Source organism: Callithrix jacchus, chromosome 13 (assembly GCF_049354715.1).
Source record: "Callithrix jacchus isolate 240 chromosome 13, calJac240_pri, whole genome shotgun sequence".
NCBI lineage: Eukaryota > Metazoa > Chordata > Mammalia > Primates > Cebidae > Callithrix > Callithrix jacchus.
The window spans coordinates 41,843,218-41,864,219 of record NC_133514.1 but is presented as its reverse complement, the minus strand read 5'-3'; the positions used below and the strand labels follow the sequence as shown (position 1 = coordinate 41,864,219).

At 46.6% G+C, this 21,002-nt stretch overlaps 1 protein-coding gene and 1 pseudogene across 13 annotated transcripts in view; one reads left to right on the top strand and one right to left on the bottom strand.

Moving 5' to 3' along the window:
• The window catches only part of LOC100413607 (voltage-dependent T-type calcium channel subunit alpha-1H-like), a 61,015-nt pseudogene that overhangs the window by 28,162 nt on the left and 11,851 nt on the right, over positions 1–21,002 (bottom strand). The gene's annotated exons all lie outside the window — the stretch shown is intronic.
• The window catches only part of LOC128929440 (putative UPF0607 protein ENSP00000332738), a 41,264-nt gene continuing 22,275 nt past the window's right edge, over positions 2,014–21,002 (top strand). For 9 of the 12 annotated variants that reach the window (XM_078347544.1, XM_078347546.1, XM_078347545.1 and 6 more), the window contains exon 1: positions 2,014–20,974. In XM_078347544.1, coding sequence (XP_078203670.1) covers positions 19,934–20,974 — 1,041 coding nt within the window. In that variant the 5' untranslated portion in view covers positions 2,014–19,933. The remainder of the gene's footprint in view (positions 20,975–21,002) is intronic. The other 3 variants (XM_078347541.1, XM_078347542.1, XM_078347540.1) reach the window with 3 other exon arrangements.

Sequence of the window (21,002 nt, the reverse complement as noted above, 5' to 3'; positions counted from 1 at the left end):
TTGCAATGAGCCGAGATCACGCCATTGGACTCCAGCCTGGGCAACAGTGAGATCCTGTCTCAAAATAAATAAACAGCTAACTAACTAAATAAATGTTTGTTAAATTTGTTGTAAAATTTCAAAATTAAATAAAACAGAACCACAATTTTTTCAAGTTCAATGTGATAGCAGTAACTTATTTTTAATAAGCCAAATGCTGAAATCAGATTTAATGCTCATCCACTTAAATGGGTGTATTCTAACCACTGCACTCCGACATGGCATTCTAAAAACTGAAAACGAGTCTGGTCTAATAGTTGTTTCTACCTCAAGAGGCTCCCTTGGCGGGAGTCACAGGGAAACCAAACCGGGGCGGAGCTTACATCTCATGACTCTTCTGTACTTGCATACCATCACCTGTGATCCTCATCAGAATTCCAATGTCAGTGGGTGTAATAATGACAAAAATAATAGTAACAGGTAGCATTAATTTCAAGTGCTTTTTTTTTTTAAAAGACGTAGTTTCACTCTGCTGCCCAGGCTGGAGTGCAGTGGCTCGATCTTGGCTCACTGCAGGCTCTGCCTCCTGAGTTCAAGCAATTTTCATGCCTCAGCCTCCTGAGTAGCTGGGATTACAGGTGCCTGCCACCACGCCTGGTTACTTATTTTGTGTTTTTAATAGAGATGATGTTTTACCATGTTGACCAGACTGGTCTTGAACTCCTGGCCTCAGATGATCTGCCCACCTCAGCCTCCCAGAGTGAAGTGCTTTTTATATTCTTATGATTGTAAGTACATGGTATGCATTCATTCACTTATTCTAACCATTGCTACATGCTATAGATACTAATTTGAAAATACAGAAAGGACCAAAACTACCCACTTTTGTTTTCATGCTAATATAGGGTCTTCATAGAACAGTTTATATTTCTCTTTTGTAGGTGCTGTTGTCCATCCCTGGGCTTAAGGGATCCTCCTGCCTCAACCTCCTAAAGTGCTGAAATTACAGGCATGAGCCACTGTACTGAAACTCTGCTTTTTTTTTTTGAGATGGAGTCTCACTCTGTTGCCTAGGCTGGGGGGCAATGGCGCGATCTCAGCTCACTGCAGTGAGCCTGTCTCCTGGGTTCAAGTGATTCTCCTGCCTCAGCCTCCTAAGCAGCTGGGATTACAGGCACGTGTCACCGTGCTCAGCTGATTTTTGTATTTTTAGTAGAGACGAGGTTTCACCATGTTGGCCTGGCTGGTCTCAAACTCCTGACCTCAGGTGATCCACCCATCTTGGCCTCCCAAAGTGCTGCAATTACAGGTGTGAGCCATCGCACCCAGCTGCGCTTTGCTTTTTGATCAGTGACATATATATATTATATACGTATATATATTATATGTATATACATATATATACGTATATATATACATATAATATATATACGTATATAATATATATAAAAGTCTTGGCTTCCTGAGGATTGCAAGGAGAATGCTCCTCTCTAACCTGGTCAATTGCCTCTGAGTAACGTTGTCTTTGGTTGGTTTGTCCACATCTTTCTTTATGACATTTTGGTTTTCAGCGGTTCACTAGCTTCACTTACTTCTTTTTCTTTTTTAGTCCTTGTATCAGTCAAACATGCTTTGGAGCTCCCCAGAGCAACTAGCCACCTCTTCCTTTCAGCTGCATTCACTGCCTTCATGTAGAAATGCTGCTCTCCAGGAATGATTAATTCCAGTCTTGTGTTGTCTGCTGAATGAACTTTAATTTCACAAACAGCCATCTTTATGCTTCCTTTGCTCTCTTTGCAAACATCATCCTGTTAATCATAGGATAGGATTCCATTATCCAAAACAAACCAACGAGGCTGCCAACCTGAGATAGTTGGTCCACTTGTATAGAACCCCCTCCATGCTTCAGAGCCCCACACTGCACATCCTCTTGGCCCGGCGCCGGCCTCGGTAATGGGGTAGGCGCGGGGCCTGGGGCAGCCCCTCCCCGCCAGCCTGGGACCCCTCCTCCAGCGCCCGCGGCAGGCACGAAGCCTCCCTCTGAGCGCGCGCGCCGCCGGGACATGGCGGCCCTTACAGGCCAAGACGGCGGTTGCCGCGAGGTGCCAGCCCAGACATTCCTGGGTAAGCCTCGCGGCAGCGGCCCAAAAACGGCAAAAATGCGACCTCAACCGGCTTCCTGCTCGGGCTTCTGCGGCTAGGCTGCTCCCTCACTGGCCCAGGCGCTGCCTTCTCCATCCCCCACCTGTCTCTTCCTCCCTCGCCCCAATACAGTTTGACAAAGTTTTTTTTTTTTTTTTTTTTAATCACTTTCAGTCCAGTGGCCAGATCCCTAGACTTGTGGGCAGGAATCTGGGCTTGCCTTATGCTCACTAGCAACTTGACCTTGACCCCGACCCTGCTCAATCTCATTTTTCTCACTTGGAATTTGGATATATTTTTTTTCTGGCCCACTTTGCAGTTTTGTGACTCTCAGAGGATAAATAATTGATTTAAAGCACTTTTCAGGCTGAGCATGGTGGCTCACGCTTGTAATCCCAGCACTTTGAGAGGCTGAGGCAGGTGGATCACCTGAGGTCAGGAGTTCCAGACCAGCCTGGCCAACATGGTGAAATCCTGTTTCTACTAAAAATACAGTAATTAGCTGGGAGTGATGGCACACATGTGTAATCCCAGCTACTTGGGAGGCTGAGGCAGGAGAATCACTTGAACCCAGGAGGCAGAGGTTGCAGTGAGCCGAGATTGCACCAGTGCACTCCAGCCTGGGCGACAAGAGCAAAACTCCGTCTCAAAGTACATAAATAAGTAAAGCACTTTGTAAATTGTCAAGAATTGAATTAAATATTTAGAAAAAAACCTTCCCAAGCTTTTCCATTTGAAGAAGAGCTTGGGTTTTGGGACCAGATGGGCTGAAGTTTGATGCCTGTTCCTCCACTTGCTGGTTGTGTGTTTCTGGGTAAATATTTTAGGTTGCGTCTCAGTTTACTCATATTTAAAATAAGAATAATTATAGCATTTCATGAGGTTGAAGTGTGAATTAATGAGTTAATGTAGTGAGGACTGAACTCTGATTTTTTATCTTGCCCAAATTCCTATTTAAGGGGTCTGAGGAGTCATGCCCTACAAATCATAAATTCTCATCAGATGGGTTTTATTTAGCCCTGTATACCATGACTTAGTATCCAACCTTTCTTCCTTTGTTCACCATTGCGCATTTACCTATTTAAGAAAGTTTTAAGTTTTTAGCCAACGGGATCAGTCTAGATTGTGCAGTGCAGCTCCAGCCAATGGAGGTAGGACACAACAGCAAGGACCCAATACATCAGGAATAAAAACCTGACTCTGACATAACATTATGAGACAAGGAAGAAAATAAAAATATTTTATCACAAAACATGTTTCTTTGCCATATTTTGAAATAGCCCTGCAAAACTGTCTTTTTTTTGTGTGGGGAAAAATTTGCATCTGTAAAGAATCTCTATTAACATACCATATCTTTTTCTTCTAGACCCTTGTTAGAAACAAATGTTTATTCCTCGGTGCCAAAAAGGACTAGTGCTCAGACAAAGAATGTTCTCAGCAAGGCAATTTTACTTGCAGCAGAAAGGTAATTTTCTTACTTCTCAGAAGACTGTTATGACAGCACACAGAACAAAGAAAAGCAGAGGTTTTTACTTTTCACACTCTCCCTATCCTAAAGAAATGAACAAAGATCTGAATAGGACACATCTGTCATCTATTATGTCTAAGGGCAGGCACTATAAGACTTCAAGAACTTTGGTCTCCACAATCTTTATCTTAACCTGAACATTTCCTTTCTATCAATCTCAGGTCTTTAGACAAATTCAAACAACTGTCAATCAGAAAATATTTAAATTCACCTATAGCCTGGAACCACCCTCCAGCTTTGAGTTGTCCCACTTTTCTGGATCAAACCAACATATTTCTTACATGTATTTGATGTCTCATGCCTCTCTAAAATGTATAAAACCCAGTGTGCCCCAATCACCTTGGGCACTGGTACTCAGGACCTCCTGAGGGCTGTGTGACAGGCTGTGGTCACTCATATTTGGCTTAAAATAAATCTCTTCAAATATTTTACAGAGTTTAACTATTTTTGTCAACAGTAGTAAAGTACTTAGTGACTGATGTATATAAGAGCTAAACGGTGTTAGTTATTGTTTTTAAAAATGTCATTTGTCTGTAATTCCTGCACTTTGGGAGGCCAAGCTGGGTGGATCACTTGGGGCCCAGGAGTTTAAGACTAGCTTGACCAACATGGCAAAACCTTGTCTCTACTAAAAGTAGAAAAATTAGCTGAGCATGGTGGTTCACACATTTAGCACCAGCTACTAAAGGGGCTGAGGCATGAGAATGGCTTGAACTGGGGAGGCAGAGGTTACAGTGAGCCAAGAGTTTGCCACTGCACTCTTACCTGGACTGCAGAATGAGACCCTGTCTCAAAAAAAGAAAAAAATTTTTTTCCATCTATCTAACCAGTTGAAGTTTTTAAAAAATTTTCTTTTGTTTTTCAGGAGACAGGGTCTTGCTTTGTTACTCAGGCTGGTCTCACACTGGGATTATAGCTGTGAGCCACCTCCTGGGCCCCGATTTTTAAATGGAGGAGTTGGGCTATCTTATCTTTGTCATGCCTCCTAATTTGCATGTTCTTTGATATTTATATATACTTTATTTTTTAGAGCAAGAAATTTTATTTACTTATTTTTTATTTTTTGAGAGAGTCTTGCTCTGTTGCTCAGGCTTGAATGCAATGGCATGATCTTGGCTCACTGCACCTATGCTTTATGGGTTCAAGTGATTCTCCTGCCTCAGCCTCCCAAGTAGGTGGATTACAGACACGCACCACCACGTCTGGCTAATTTTTGTATTTTTAGTAGAGACAGGGTTTCACCATGTTGGCCAGGCTGGTCTTGAACTCCTGATCTCAAGTGATCTGTCCTCCTTGGCTTCCCAGAGTTGCTGGGATTATAGGCATGAGCCACTGCGCCTGGCTGCAAGAAATATTTTAAATACTCCAGAAGTTTTTGCTGTAATAGTCTTCCACTGATAACATTAAAATTTAGATGTATAGATTTCTAGAAATTTCTGATTACTTGGTATTAAGATGAAGTCCCCAAATTCCCATCATCTGCCACTGTATACCATCTATTTAACTTTTCAGAAACATAAGTATGGCCTCACCGTTTTCTTGGAGTAGCTTTTTGCCAACCTGAAAGAAAGAAGCTAAGGCAAAGATTAATATAAGTAGAGAATTTATTGGGCCACGCTTGAGGATTGCAACCAGGGAGCGCAGATTCGAACTGCTCTGGATATGCACTCTGATCAGCAGCAGTTACAAATGGAATTGTTAAAGGTAAAGAAGAAGCTCCTGAGTTGTTTACCAATAATTTACATTAAAATAATGCAAATTACTCATTGGCTATACATTGTTAAGCTCTAGAATGTTATAGAGTTCAGTATGGCATTATTAGGTTAATTTATAATAGCCTGATATTATGCTATTATGATAGTATCAAGCAGTTTCAGTAGATTAATACATGGTCTCAAAAGGGGGGAAGTGGGATATGATTGCTATCTCATCTTAATGCCTCTCTAGGCCTGATAATTTAAAAGGACTGGAATGCCTCAGATAAATTTCTTTCCTTGTTAACGTATGGATTATAAGATTAAAATAAAAAAAGTTCCTAAACTATGTTCCAACCCATCTCAGGTATCACAATGAACCGGCAGGAGTAAGGTAGGTTAGAAAGGGTGATCACAGCCTCCCATAAAAGGGAACAAACTTGCCAAATAGATGGAGAGAACAAACTGTCTGTCAGCGCATGTAATGTGTCCTGGGCTCCTGGTTGGAAGATCCAGCAGCAGGAAATAAAGGAAAAGAAGGGAAAATCCCCAAACTTGTACAAGCTCAGAAACCCATGATTAGTTTCCTTGGGCTGACCTATGTCCATTATAATAGTAAAAAACATATCCTTGGGTGGAAAATTAAAATGCTAATGAGACATGTGATGTATGTACTAGCATGTACGGTCACTGTGCAGGTGGGCCTAAGAAACCACCCACAACAGGCTTAATCGCAACATCCCTTCCTGTCCTTTTATGAATAATCATGTAAATCTCCCATAAACAGAAGTTTCTCAGTGCCAGCCAATGCGGGCTTACGCTCAAGCAACCTGCTCTGACTTAGCTATCAGACTGTACTTATACTTTGCAATAAAGTTCTTTACCTATTTTCACTTTGGACTCATTCTCAAATTCTTCTTTGAGGTGAATTCAAGAACCTTAACTGGCTCACCAGCAACAGGAGTACTGTGGGAAATTGTGAAATTTGGGAGGAACTTGACATCTGTCAGACACATCCTGAGTTAGCAGCTTGATTACACAAATTTGTTTTGGTGGCACTGTATCATTGAAAGGTTTGTGTTTTCTGAAGTTGCTGCAATAAAAATGAACGACTGAAAAATCAATGGGAAACAGAAAATGAGGGTGAAGGTGTCCCACATGATTCTAAGGTCTGAAAGCTGAGCTGTGCCAAGCACGCATCCCAGAAGTACATAGCTGTGGTTAAGAATGAAATATTTTTCTTTCAACTTATCAGTATTTTTTCTAAATTGTAATTAAGTTATTAGAACATAAAAATGTATTGAGTGGTTTGGGAACCAACTACCTAACCAAATTGTTAGGTACTTCTTTTGGTCTAAGATGCTGTAAAAAGCAGTTACTGAGATACTGAGAACTTGAATATTTGTTAAGTGTTATACCGGACCAAGCATAGCAAGTCAACACCAAGACAAAAGTATGCCAAATTGCAGGGTTTATTGCCGGCAACCATGGAGGACTCACGTCTCTCCAACCTGTGGCAGAGAAAGAAGGGTGACGAGATCTTTTTATACCTGTAAAACCACCTTGGGAGTGGGGGTGAGGGGCTTCAGACATTCCGAGGGCTAATGGATTCTGCAAATCACCTTCTGGGTGGAGATGAGGGTGAGGGGCGGGGATGGGGTGAGGGGTTTCCGGACATTCCGAGGGCCAGGGGACTATTTGACATGCTGATTGTTACTTAAGTGGTTCACAAAAGCTAAGATGGGCATTCGTCTACACATTGTCTGGGTAGGGTGGGGATCACAGTCCTTAATTACTTATTCACATCTGGGTTATAGAGAGCAGTTTCAACAGAAAGCGGAGGTATGGTTGAGGTATGCAGTTTTATGGGCTTTTTACCATGTCACATTCTGGCCTTGTTTGATTTACAGGAATTAAATCATTGATTCCTCTAACTGGTTAGTACTGTGTGTTTGTTCTACGGACTAATTATTAATTTTATGGAGTCTACCCTAGATTTTATAAACTTGAGCCGTGGGTTTAGGAGGCAGGGGCCAAACATGAGACCCAATAAGAGGAGGGCCAGATGTCTCACCAGGCCTGTGAGGAGGGAAGTGAGCCAAGGGGACCAGGAAAACATTTTTGACGCTGGATGGTAAAGATGTTTCCCATGTCCCACCCACTCATATATACTCTGAGACCCCAGGTTCGCCCTATTGTCCATCTACCATCTGGGGTAGTTACAGTTATTTTGAGTGGGTTACAAGACCCAGTGTAGCATGAGGATGGGGGAGAGTCTCGGTTAAAAGAGATGAAGGAGTCTACATTTTTGGTGTATCCTGATAGAGTGGAGATAGTTTCACAACTCCAACGGGGGCAAAAGAATTCATTTAAGTCTCCACAGTTCCATCTTTTTTTGTGGGGTAGACCCTGAGCATAGATATAGCCCTATAGTCTGAAGCTGTTTTTCGGCCTATATGTTTCCAAACCTCATCTCCTTTGCTTTCACCGCATTTCCCCACCCCCATCTTCTTGTCTTCATTTGTTCTCTAGTATATATATTTAGGCTCTCGCTTGAGAGAGTGCAGAGGTCTAGGGAGAAGGTTATGGGATCTCTGGGAATGTGCTCTAGAGTTAAGTTGACAAGGGTGGATTCTTTTCCTGTTACAGAACTAACATATTCTCCAGTGGATCCTTCAGTAAGGACCCACCAGTAATAGGTGGGAGTCAAGGGGGGGGTCCGCTCCAAGGGGAGCGTGAGGAGCGCGAAAGTCTTAGCTATAGGTGGTCTGCTGAAGCTGAGGTCACTCTCCATTGTGCGTCGGGGGGGGGGCGGGCAGTCTTGACATATGAGTGGTGAATCCAGGCAGTCAGTCCATCCACCTTGATGGCCGTGGGGGTGACCAGGATCATGGTGTAGGGTCCTTTCCAGCGAGGAGTTAGGCCAGAGGCGGTGAATCTCTTTACCAGGACCTTGTCCCTGGCTGGAAGGGGTATACCGGCTGGTCAGTGAGGTCCACTGGAGTAGGTTGAGTTCCCCTGATGAGCGGGTACACCTGGGACTGAACAGACTAGTGTGCCTGTAAGGACTTAAGGAGTGTGTGGTTATGAACTTCAGCATGCACGGTATCCGCCGGTCTGGGGAGTAAGGGAGGGGGCCTACCAAACATGATTTCAAAAGGGGAGAAGCCTTTTTGATAGGGTGTGCATCGGACACGGAGGACAAAAGGAAGCAGGTTGACCCAGTTTTCACCGGTTTCTAGAATGAATTTTGTTAAAGTTTCCTTTATGGTCCGGTTCATCCTTTCAACCTGCCCTGAACTCTGGGGGTGATAGGCACAGTGTAGCTTCCAGGATATGCCCAGGGACTTGGTCAGGCCCTGTGAAACCTGTGCCGTAAAGGCAGGGCCATTATCTGATCCCAGTGTCAGAGGAAAGCCAAACCGAGGAACCAGGTCCTGTAACAATATTTTTGTTACTACCAGTGCGGTTTCTGACCTAGTAGGAAAAGCCTCGACCCATCCAGAGAAAGTGTCTACAAACACAAGGAGGTATTTATAGCTGCACGCTGGGGGCTTTATTTCAGTAAAATCTACCTCCCAGTGTTCCCCTGGGCTAGTACCCCTAAGCCTTATCCCTGCCTGACTAGACCTACTGCCTCCTGGGTTTACTCTGGCACATATATCACAACAAGTAGAAGTTTCCTTAACAATCTCATATAAATGTGGAATGTAGTATCTGGCCCTCAGCAGCTCAGTTAACTTTGTTTGCCCTAAGTGATTAGCCTGGTGTATGTCCTTGACTAGAGCCCTCCCTAGAGCCTCAAGGAGCACAATCCTTGTGTTCGGTAGAGCCCACCATCCTGTGGAATTTTGCCCTCCCACCCCGTTCTTTAGCAAAGTTTTCTTCCTCAGGTGAGGACGTTGGGGTAGGAGGCAGGTTTGGGGCCAGCAGAGTCACAAGAAGAGACAGGTTTTACTGGCCCCAAGCCTGCCTGTCTGGCTTGCAGTTCAGCTGCCCTATTTCCCCTTGCCTCTGGTGAATGTCCCTTCTGGTGTCCTTTGCAATGTATTAATGCCACTGCCTTTGGCTTCCATATAGCTTCTAGCAGGGCTAGGATTTCCTTTGTTTTTGATGATTCTTCCCTCTGAGGTAAGCAGCCCTCTTTCTTTATAAATGGCTCCAAAGGCATATTGACTATCCGTGTAGATATTGACAGTTTTTCCCTCTGCCCAGTCCAAGGTCTTTATCAGAGCTATGAGTTCTGCCTTCTGGGCTGAGGTCCCATGTGGGAGAGCCTGGGCCCAGATAACCCACTCTAGGGTGACCACAGTTGCCCCGGCGTACCTGACTCCGTCGACCATGAAACTGCTGCCGTCTGTATACAGTACCTCTTCTGGGTTCTGCAGGGGGACGTCGGTGAGATCCTGTCGCGCAGCGTGGAGGACATCTATAGTCTGTTGGCAGTCATGTATGGGCTCCTCTGGCTTGCTGTCAGGTAGCAATGTGGTGGGGTTTAAAACTAGTCTTTAAAAACTTTATGCGGGGCCGATCCAAAAGGCCTGATATTGAACTATGCGGGTGTTTGACATCCATTTTCCTGGGGCTCCATGGAGTAGTGACTCCACCACGTGGGGAGCTACTAAGTTTAACTCCTGCCCTAAAGTCAGTTTGTCTGCCTCCTTGACTAATAGGGCTGTGGCCGCCACTGCTCTTACGCAAGCCAGCCATCCGGAGGCTACAGGGTCAAGTTTTTTTTTTGAGAGGTAGGCGACTTGCCGGGACCAGGGTCCCAGAGTTTGGGTGAGCACCCCCTTAGCGACTCCCTGTTTTTCATGCACAAACAACTAGAAAGGTTTAGAGATGTCTGGCAAGGCCAAGGCTGGGGCTGCAGTCAGGGCAGTCGAGCTTTTCAAAAGCCCGTTGCTCTACCTCTGTCCATGTCAAGGGCTAATTTCCTCCAGTGCAGGCATACAGGGGCTTGGCTATCTCAGCAAATCCCAAAATCCATAGCCTGTAGTACCCTACTGCCCCAAAAAATTCTCGAACTTGGCGTTTCATGGGCTGGCAGAGTTGGGCCTTTTTAGCTGAGACCTGGTACCCCAAAGTCTGTAAAGTCCTTCATAGGGACAAGGTGGTATGCTCACAGTCTTCCTGGGCGTCTTCTTGATTTCTGCTCCCCGTGCAATAACTTGGGTTTCCTGGAGTGCTGTTATCACAGCCTTAGTAATTCCCTTATCTTGCTTGGCCTCTAAGGTGTCCCTATTGTTATAAACTTTTTGGGCAATCTCTAATAGCTGAGCTAAATTTATTTTCTGGAACCCCTTTAATTTTTGCAATTTTCTTTTGATGTCTGGGGCAGACTGGGAAACGAAAGCCAGATTGATGGCCCGCTGATTCTCCGTGGCCTCAGGGTCAATAGGAGTGTAGGTGCGATAAGCGTCCTGTAGGCGCTCAATAAAAGCGGCTGGGGACTCCTGTGGACCCTGGGTCACAATCCCTACCTTGGAGAGGTTGGTAGGTTTTTGGGCTGCCCCCTAACCCCCTCTAGCAAGTACCGGTGAAAACTGTTCAAAGCCTGCATGCCTGCTGGGGTTTTTGGGTCCCATTGGGGCCTGGTGGAAGGGAAAATTTCATTAATTTGTTCCTGGCATCTTCTGATCCACCCCCCGTCCCAAGTATTGCTTTATGGGCTTCTTGTCTAATTCTACTCCTCTCCTCTGTGGTGAACAAACTCAGTAATAATTGTTGGCAGTCATTCCAAGTGGGGCGATGAGTCTGCAGTACAGATTTTAAGAGCCCTGTCAAAGCCTGGCGCTTCTCAGAGAACAAGGGGATGTTGAACTTTTTTACAGAACTTAACTCTATTGTAAAGCCCTGTCACCACCTTAAGATCCCCAGCCTCCCAGCATGACCCCCTTCCAGGGAACTTTCCATCTCAGCAGGTTTCTAACCCTCCCCCTCTTGCCATGTTAGGAGTTCCCCAGCCCTCCCAGGAACTATTAAACTCAGCAATTCCCCAGCCCCTCCCCTCCTGCACAGCCCCTCACACTGGAGGCAATCTGCTGGCTTGCAGTCCATTAAAATTCCCTTTGCCACGCCACGGGTGCTGCGTGCCAATTTTGGGTGCAGCCTAGCAGATTTTTCCTTGCTTTCAATAAAGCTTGTGCCAGCACTTGGTGTTTTTGGCCCACTCTTTAATTTCTATCACCTTCCAATTATATGTCACTTGACAAGAAGTGAACAAAGAATGGGCGACCCCAATTGTCTTCTCCTGTTGGAGGCGCCTCTTGGAGAGGAAGGACCGCCGGTGGGTGTGGGGCCCTGCTGCGAGTGTGCAGGGGGTACAAGGTTTAGTTACTAGTACTGTCAAGGGGGTGCTGAGGTCCTGGTTCAGAGGGCATTGAGGAGGGTGAAGGTTAATTCCTGATCCTCCACTGGGGTGGGGAGAATGGCTGGCCCAGAAGGGGCTTTCTTTGGGCCAGCTAACATGACCTGAAGTCGAGCCTGTTTTATGCGGTGTTTCAGCCATAGCGGGATTGGGGGATTAAATTCAACCATCGGTTAATGTATAGAAACTGGTCAGGGTGTCCAGGAGTTTCTGTGATCATTTTCCATACAGCCTGGGTAATTTTTGAGCTGTAGGTCCCAGTGTCAGGCCACCTAATTCCAAAGGGTAACCATTCTAGTTTAGATAAAAAGCAGAGTTCAGGCCGGGCGTGGTGGCTCAAGCCTGTAATCCCAGCACTTTGGGAGGGGCGGGTGGACCACGAGGTCAAGATATCGAGACCATCCTGGTCAACATGGTGAAACCCCGTCTCTACTAAAGATAAAAAAATTAGCTGGGCACGGTGGCGCGTGCCTGTAATCCCAGCTACTCAGGAGGCTGAGGCAGGAGAATTGCCTGAACCCAGGAGGCGGAGGTTGCGGCGAGCCGAGATCGCGCCATTGCACTCCAGCCTGGGTAACAAGAACAAAACTCCGTCTCAAAAAAAAAAAAAAAAAAAAAAAAAAAAAAAAAAAGCAGAGTTCTCCAGGGGTTAATTTTACGCCATACTGAACTGAAAACCTAACTTCAAAGTTGGCCTTCATGCTTTGCGGAGGGGTACAAGGCCGGGAGCTAGACGACCCTATTTGATTTTTCTTTCTGTTTTTAAATTTTCCTGAGAGATTTTACTAATTTAAGACTGCCTTCACTGAGGATTTGAACTAACAACCTTGCAGCTTGCAGGGGCCCTACATTTTAACTACCGTGCTAACAGATAACTTGCATTACAAAGAGTTAGCTGTTCTTAAAGCCAGTTTTTAGATGCAAATACTGCATCCTGAGGCAGTGTGGCCTGCTGGAAAGCTGGGTGGGGCTGGCAGAGAAAAAAAACGCTTCTTGTGTCAGTTTAAAAACTGAGCTCTAAGCTGCTGGGCTGGCTGTGAGTTCCCTGCCCCTGCAGCTTTTGGTCACCTTGACACAGGGACCCTGAAAAGCATTAAATTCCTGTCTCCCTATCTCTCTGCCCTTGCTCTCTTTTCTTTGTCTCTGTCTCCTCTCTTTTTTTTGTTTACTTCCTCTTTCTTTGGTATAGCCAATTTTAAAAAGCTTCCAATTCAAATTTTGCCCTCTCTAAAGCAGGTTTTAGTAGGGCCTCTGCAGCCAGGTCCTGCAAGGACCAGACAATTGAATTGGTGGGTCTGTCTCTAGTTTTATCCAAAGGAACAGGGGGTAAGAGCCAGGGTAAGGTGGCGGTCTCTCCGCAAACCACAACTGGTGAGAGTAAGCTCTACGGAGGTTTACTGCTGCTCGGGCATAATTTTCTCGACTATAGCCTCTCCTACCTAAAACCCATGGAAAAGTGGGCATGTGGCAAAAGAAATGAACTAACAGATCAACTGGGTGTGTATTTTGCACCCACCACAATTTGTAAAGTGAGCAAGAGTGCCAATCTGTCTTCAGTGGTTTATGGCACCCGAATTTCTAACAATTGGGATGATGTCAGTATGCCTCCCTGTGATACACCACCGGGCACTGCCCATAACATTGGACACTTTTCTGACAGAATAAGCAGTTACCAGTTTTCCATTCCAGCCTGACAAAGAGCACTCATAGACCCTGATCTAGGACTTTGGTTCCTACAACCCCAAAGAAACTACTTCCGAGGTATCGAGGGCACAACTGCATCCCGACGTGGACTCAGACCCAGCACAGGCAAAAATACTCTTTTCCTGGTGGAGGTGGCTGGAAGAATTTACAGGCCACAATAATCATAACAAGGAAGAAAATAAAGACAACTAAAGTTAAGACTATCTGCCACATGGCAGAGGAAGAAAGAGTGAGGCCTCAGTGATAGAAGATAATGATGAGAAAGAAGGAGAAAAGAGTAATCTCTGCAGGGGTATAATCAATAAACGCTCCCTCCATCCAGTGGTTCGTCAACCACTGTAAAATATCCCCTACCTCAAGGGAAGATGGTCTGAACCAGTGTATGCCTAACAGGAGTCTAATAAAACTGACAAATTTACAGACGAGACAGGACCACATACAAGAGTGACAAAGGGTGGGAGCCTCCCAAAAGGTGGGCCAATCAGTTGCCTGCCCAGCCATGCCCCCAGAGGGGTCTTTCAGGGGCGTCTTGGCTAAGGTGTACCCATATAATCCCTGGGCCTGGTCACCTCAGGATGGAAGTCCGAGTAGAACAGCTCTGAGATGAATCACTGTTATGCCTTATGACGCTCCCGTGGAACTATGGGTGAAGGCCCACTCAAGCCAAGCCCCGTAGCTTTCAGCCGTGGGGCTACATATATACACACACACTCTATCACTCACACTGAGGTTACGGAAAACAATACGATGCTGACACCCACTATGCCAGCTACCAGAAGGCTGCGAATGCTGACACCCACTATGCCAGCTACCAGAAGCTGATACCCAGTATACCAGCTACCCGATGCTGATACGCACTATACCAGCTACCAGAGGCCTCAAGCGACGTCTCAGTGAGGCCTGCCTGGTCAGAGTTGCAATGACTCATCAGTCCCCTGACTCAGGCCCTTCCTTTGAACTAGTTACCAGATTCCAAACCAAACTTACCTCCGGAGGCTTTCAGGACCCTTAAGAATTTTGGGTGAACGTCGGCCGGGTGAGCGCTCTCCTCCACAGTGATTCTCTGGGGCCCTGGGGCAACTCAGGGGGTGCCTCCGCTAGAGGCCCCTGAGGTGGGAGCGGCTGCCCTGGAGAGATTCTGAGATGGCTTTTGTCTGGTGTTGAAAAATAGAAGATCTTGGTGGGACCTCCAAATATAATACCGGACTGAGCATAGAAAGTCAACACCAAGACAAAAGTATGCCAAATTGCAGGGTTTATTGCCGGCGACCATGGAGCACTCACGTCTCTCCAACCCACAGCAGAGAAACAAGGGTGACAAGACCTTTTTATGCCTGTAAAACCACCTTGGGAGTGGGGGTGAGGGGCACGGATGGGGGTGAGGGGCTTCATTCCGAGGGCTAGTGGATTCTGCAAATCACCTTCTGGGTGGAGATGAGGGTGAGGGGCGGGGATGGGGGTGAGGAGTTTCCGGACATTCCGAAGGCCAGGGGACTATTTGACATTCTGATTGTTACTTAAGTGGTTCACAAAAGCTAAGATGAGCATTCGTTTACACATTGTCTGGGTAGGGTGGGGATCACAGTCCTTAATTACTTATTCACATCTGGGTTATAGAGAGCAGTTTCAACAGAAAGCCGAGGTATGGCTGAGGTATGCAGTTTTATTGGGCTTTACCATGTCACATAACTTCTGGGGGTAGATTTTTAAGTTTTTTGATTTTTTTTTTAAAAAAGCACAAGTGTATGAAATTGGGCAGTGCCTACAATTCAACAAAGCCATGGGGGCTAATGCAGCCCTGCGAAATTTGGTGTGGAAGTGAAGCTTTGCAAACCCAGGTTTATCTTGTGCACAAATCCTTCAATAGTCCAAAGAAAGGCATACATTTGGAGGAGGTGGGGAACTGCATTATTCATAATTAACTAGAGCTGCTTCTTCACTTTGAAGTATGTTCCCTTTTGGCTCTTTGAAAGTTTCTCTGCATTAACAATTTGTATAGTTTTAGTTACTGATGAACAAGAACTGTTTCAGTGAGTTCTGATTAGCATATGAATACTACACTAGGTCCTGAGGGAATGCAAAGCAGGCACATTTGCAATTGAATATGCACTTAACATTTGGGCTGGAGTATAAAATCTTAATCAATTTTCACATCTATGGCATACTCTGCTGGAACACTTGCCCAGATGTGAGTCCCTTGAGATGTAATATCTTGTTCTTAAGAGTTTTATGCAACGTTCATTGAAGGGATGGGACTAGTGAGGAGCAAACTGGCAGGTGAAATACAGTTATGCCTTGCTTAATGGGATACATCCTGAGCAATGCATCATTCAGCAATTTTATCAGTTTGGCTAGATGGTATATAGCCTATTACACACCTAGGCTATATGGTATATCCTTTTGCTTCTGGGCCACAAACCTGTATCGCATGTTACTGCATTGAATACTGCAGGCAACTGGAACACAATCATAAGTATTTGTGTAGCTAAAATTATCTACACATATGTTAAACATAGTGAACTCCAAGTTTCTCTTCAAATAATCAGTATGTCAGTATGTTCAGCTCTGTCATTCTTCCTTCTCCATTTTAAAGTTTAACTTCCTGGTTCTTTTTGTCTCCTTGCCTCTAGTATCAGTAGGAACAACTTTCCTACCAGATGTAATCAGTAGTTCACATCTGTTCTGCTGGTTACCTGCCTTGACCTGAGTAACCTTTAGTTACCTGGTCCATAACTGTCTTTCCTGGTCACCTGCTCTGACCTGAGTCACCTTTAGTTACCTGGTCCATAACTGTCTTTCCTGACAAACTGCTCACCCCGCCACTCTGGCTCATACCTCTGGCTCCCTTTAAAACAGCCAACCAGAATTACCTTAGACTGTGCAGTCCAACCCTAGCCAATAGGGGAACAACACAGCAGTAGGGGACACCTGCATCAGGGATAAGAAACTTTCCCCCTCCCCTGTTGAGGTGTGCACCATTGTTCCATCCATGAGACACATCCTTCTGTAGAAGTAAATTGCCTTGCTGAGAAAATTCTTTGAGCACTAGTTCTTTTCAGCACCGAGGAACAAGCATTTGTTTCTAACAACATAGAAAAGGTACAGTAAAATATGGCATAAAAGATTAATAGTAGAGACAGGGTTTCACCATGTTGACCAGGATGGTCTTGATCTCTTGACCTCGTGATCCACACGCCTCGGCCTCCCAGAGTTCTGGGATTACAGGTGTGAGCCACTGCACCTAGCCCGTACTGTCATTTTTAAGAGAGAAAACCAAACTCTAATTTTGCATCAGTGCACTGTTGACATTAAGGCTCATTCCAATACCTTATAAGTAAATCCACTTCATCGTGATCAGCTTGACCACATGAGGTAAGATTCTCTTTCTCTTTTCCACAGACCTTTTACAGCTTGTATCCATTCAATTGTACACTTTTCTCTTGCTTCTTCTAGAAAAATCTTTGAATAATCACTATTACAACCACTTTAGGAAAAAATACTCTTTTTTCCTTAACAAAAACCCATCTTACATTCCTTGTATCCTCTGCATAACATACAAAGTTGTTTTTTGTTCATTTGTTTTATTTGAGATGGAGTTTCCCTCTCATTGCCCAAGCTGGAGTGCAATGGCATGATCTCAGCTCACGGCAACCTCTGCCTCCTAAGTAGCTGGGAGTATAGGCATGTGCCATGATGCCTGGCTAATTTTTGTATTTTTAGTAGAGACAGGGTTTCACCATGTTGGCCAGACATGTTGGCCAGGCTGGTCTTGAACTCTTGACCTCAGGTGATCTGTCCACCTAGTACTCCCAAAGTGCTGGGATTGCAGGTGTGAACCACTGGGCCCTCTCTCAAATTTGTTTCTTTTCACCCTTATTTCTAGTAGTTTCATTTACATATAATTTTTATCTATTTGTAACCTTTATTTTGTAGAGAAATTTAGAAAGTAGACAGCTGTGAATTGTCATATGCCGGCATTTTGTAGCAGATTAGCACGTTTTATGAATATATCATCTCATAATTTCTAGAGGTATATGCTTTTTATAGTAAGAAGAAAAAAAACTTCCAAGGTGGTAAAATATTAAAGACATATTTATAAAGAAACCAAGGCCAGGCATGGTGGCTCACGCCTGTAATCCCAGCATTTTGGGAGGCTGAGGTGGATGGATCACCTGAGGTCAGAAGTTCAATACCAGCCTGGCCAACATGATGAAGATGAAACCCCATCTCTACTAAAAATACAAAAATTAGCCAGGCATGGGGGCACGTGCCTATACTCCCAGTTTCTTGGGAGGCTGAGGCAGGAGAATTACTTGAACCCTGGAGGCTAATGTGGCAGGGAGTCAAGATCAGGACACTGCATTCCAGCCTGCGCGATAGAGCAAAACTGTGCTGGGATTACAAGCGTGAGCTGCGGAGCCTGGCCTGACTAATGTGCTCTTTACTTCTGCTGATTGTCCTCTGTGTCCTTTTGCTGTCATGAACTACAGCTATGTGTAGAATAGCTTTTCTGAATTCTGAAAGTTTTTATGAAGTGTCCCTGAATCTGAAGGTATTCTTGGGGACCCCCACCACTGATCCCTCTGCCCACTGTACTGTACACCCCAATTATCTTAAAGAGAGTGGGTGTCCAGACCCGCTCTCCACTCACAGGAGCTGGACCTCGGATCATCCCAAGCCACTCCTGGCTTATGGTCGCAGAGCACATGATCCAAAACCCACGACAGTGAGGACTGTATTTGGGGCAGAGTAAGAAGAAATGGATCAGGGAAACATACAAAAGATCTAAAGACAATAAGTAAAGGCTTAATTCTTGTTTTGAACATAATTTGTCAAAGTGTTTGTGTTTCTGTGGTTTTGTTACAGCAATCTCCATAATTGGGTAACTCAAAATTATGTTCCTAATTTAAAAAATGTCATTTGTATTTTCATTATACTTTTTAGTTTTGTGAATTTTAAAGCTCTATCCCGGGTTGATAAAAGTAGAAAATGCAGGGTGTGGGGAAATTACGAGAACAAAGGACAGTCTGAAATAATCCTTAGGAAACGATCTGAATTCCTGGGAGAATTTCAGACTTTACAAGGCTATGACATGAGTGGGCTCAGGCCCAGATCTCTAAGGGGACAATGAGAACAAGGTGACACCAGTGTCCCAGGGGACAGAATAGAAAATGGACCCAGGCCTGTCTCTGACAGGGTGAGCTGCTGGAGTAGAATCTGGTAGACCCAGTGGGGTGGAGGGACCCGGGGCTGGAGCTGAGGGAGAAACTGTGCTTCAGCCTCCTCCTCCCACTGCCCCTACCCTGCACCCAGGAGCCCTTTGTGAGGAGGAGGCCCCAGCTATGTGATGCAGGCCTGGGCCCCAGTCCCTAGTCCCAAAGGAGATGCCCAAGGCTGTTACTTGATGAGACATTGCACTTCAGATGGAAAAAATGCTCTTTCGTCTGAAGAGCCCTAGTGCCATGTGGCTAAGCCCCAGCTCCATTCCCCGGGTGATGGATCTTATCCTCACTGGGGTGTGGGCCTATTACTCCCCCACCTCCCCAGTGACCCACCCCCACCCCTACCCTACAGAGAAAGACTGTTTTCCTCCCCTGGTTTCCACTTTTCCTAAGCAACAAGAGACGTTCCTGTGATGAGAAATCTCATGATCCCTCAGGGCAGGGCAGGGCAGGTGGGGTGAGTGTACAGAAGATTCCATGCCCAGCTCCCAAACCACCTGTGGAGTGGGCAGGAGGCTTCAGGGCACAAAGCAACACCGCGCTTAGTGGCGAGGACAGGCTCAGGAGAGGGCCAGGGCTCTGTGGGAGATAGGCCCCGGCCCTGGCTCATCAGCTCTTCCCGGGGCAGGTGCTGGGGCCCAGTTTCCTCTGTGTGGGGTGATCTGGAGCTGTGTGGAGACCCTGCCTGTCAGGAAGAGAAGTGGTAAGGGGTGGCAGCCAGTCAAGCCAGGGCACGTATCCTTTCCAGAAATATGCCTGGAGAGGCCAGGACCACAACGGAGAAGACGGGCCTGGCTCCAGGCTGCAGAGAGGTGCTGAGGCCCTAGGGGAGCCTGGCAGGATCTCGCTAGTCCTGAGCTCTGCTTCCAGCAGGGTCTGGCCCTGTAACCCAGGGGACAAGGCCAGCCAAGACATGGCCACTGGGTGCCAGCCAGCGCCTGGACCAGGCACCAGGTGGGAAGGGCTCTGGCAGATCAGCCACGCATGCCCCACAGCCCCACGGTGGGGCCCATCCAGGGCCATACCCCTGCCCTCAAGAGCAGGACATCCATGAGGCTAGAGTCCAGCTAGACGGGTGGGGAGCCTCACCCTGTGCCCTTTGACTCAACTTGCTGGGTTCCTGTGCACTGCCCCACACCCTGCTCTGTCACCAGCCCCACTGTGATGTCATAAGAGCCCAGCCACCCAGTGCTAGTCTGGCCACAGACTGGCAGGTGTACACTCAGGTTGTAGACTCACGAGTATACTCTCCGTTACTGACGTTTACCTTTTGTCTGTGGGAATTTCCCACAATATGGGAAAACGCAGGAGCTTTCTTTACGGGTTCCACCGCAGGCCCCGGCAGCAGTGGCAACCCCAATGGTCTCCTCTTGTTCCTTCGAACTTTTCGGCTGGCCGGGTTCACCCTGCAGCTCCTGCGTGTGTGCCTCAACTGGGAACCCGATACCCTGCTCGATTTTTGAGTCACCACCGAGGTCTTCAGCCCCGTTTTGCATCCGGAAGGAATTTCACCCCAACCTCAAGCGCCCTACGGCGGGCCCTGCCTCCTCCGGTGTGGAGGTCCCCCTCAAGGAAGAAAGTCGTGCTGTCTGCAAGGCACTTGGCACACAGAAGCCCCATGAGGCTGCCTTCGCTACAAATGCTGGCCCCGATGGAGGTGACAGCAGAAGAGCCGGAAGAACCAATGGAGGCGACAGCAGAAGAGCCGGAAGAACCAATGGAAGAACCAATAGACGATGAGGTAGAGACCCAGGGGCAGGAGGAGGAGAAAGGGGGCCCCTGTAGCAATGAACCAACAGCATCTACCTCGAGGCCCCTGGAGACTCAGGGAAACCTCGCTTCCCTCGACTGCAGGCCCAGGGCCTTAAAGGGAAGTGTCCAATCCAAGGCCCATGGAGTGCCCAGCGCACACAGCCCTGCAGGAGGCGTCCTTCCCTTTGGGAAGCCTGACCCAGCTCCAGCAGTGCTCCCTGGCCCAGCTCCTGCCTGCTCCCATTGGCCAGAGAAGGCGGCCTCTCAGGTGCTGGAGAAGGAGCAGCTACCCAGCTCCTCAGGCTTGCAGATCCCGGGGAAGGAGACCCAGTGCAAGGATCCTGCGGCTCCAGTAGTAGGCAGCTCCCCTCCACCGAGAGCTGCCAGCCAAGCAAAACGGTCAGGGCAACCCCAGCAGCTGCCACTGGTCCCTGCCGAGCAATGGAGGTGGGGCAGAGACGAGGGGCCCTCACCCGCTAAACATCCCTGCCTATCCTTGGAAGGATTCACAAACAACATGGGGGCGATAGGTAGCAATGCATGGCTGAGGAGACTGAAAAAGCGACGTGGGAGGATAAACAAGGTATAGTAAACAGCAGTGCCAGCCGGCC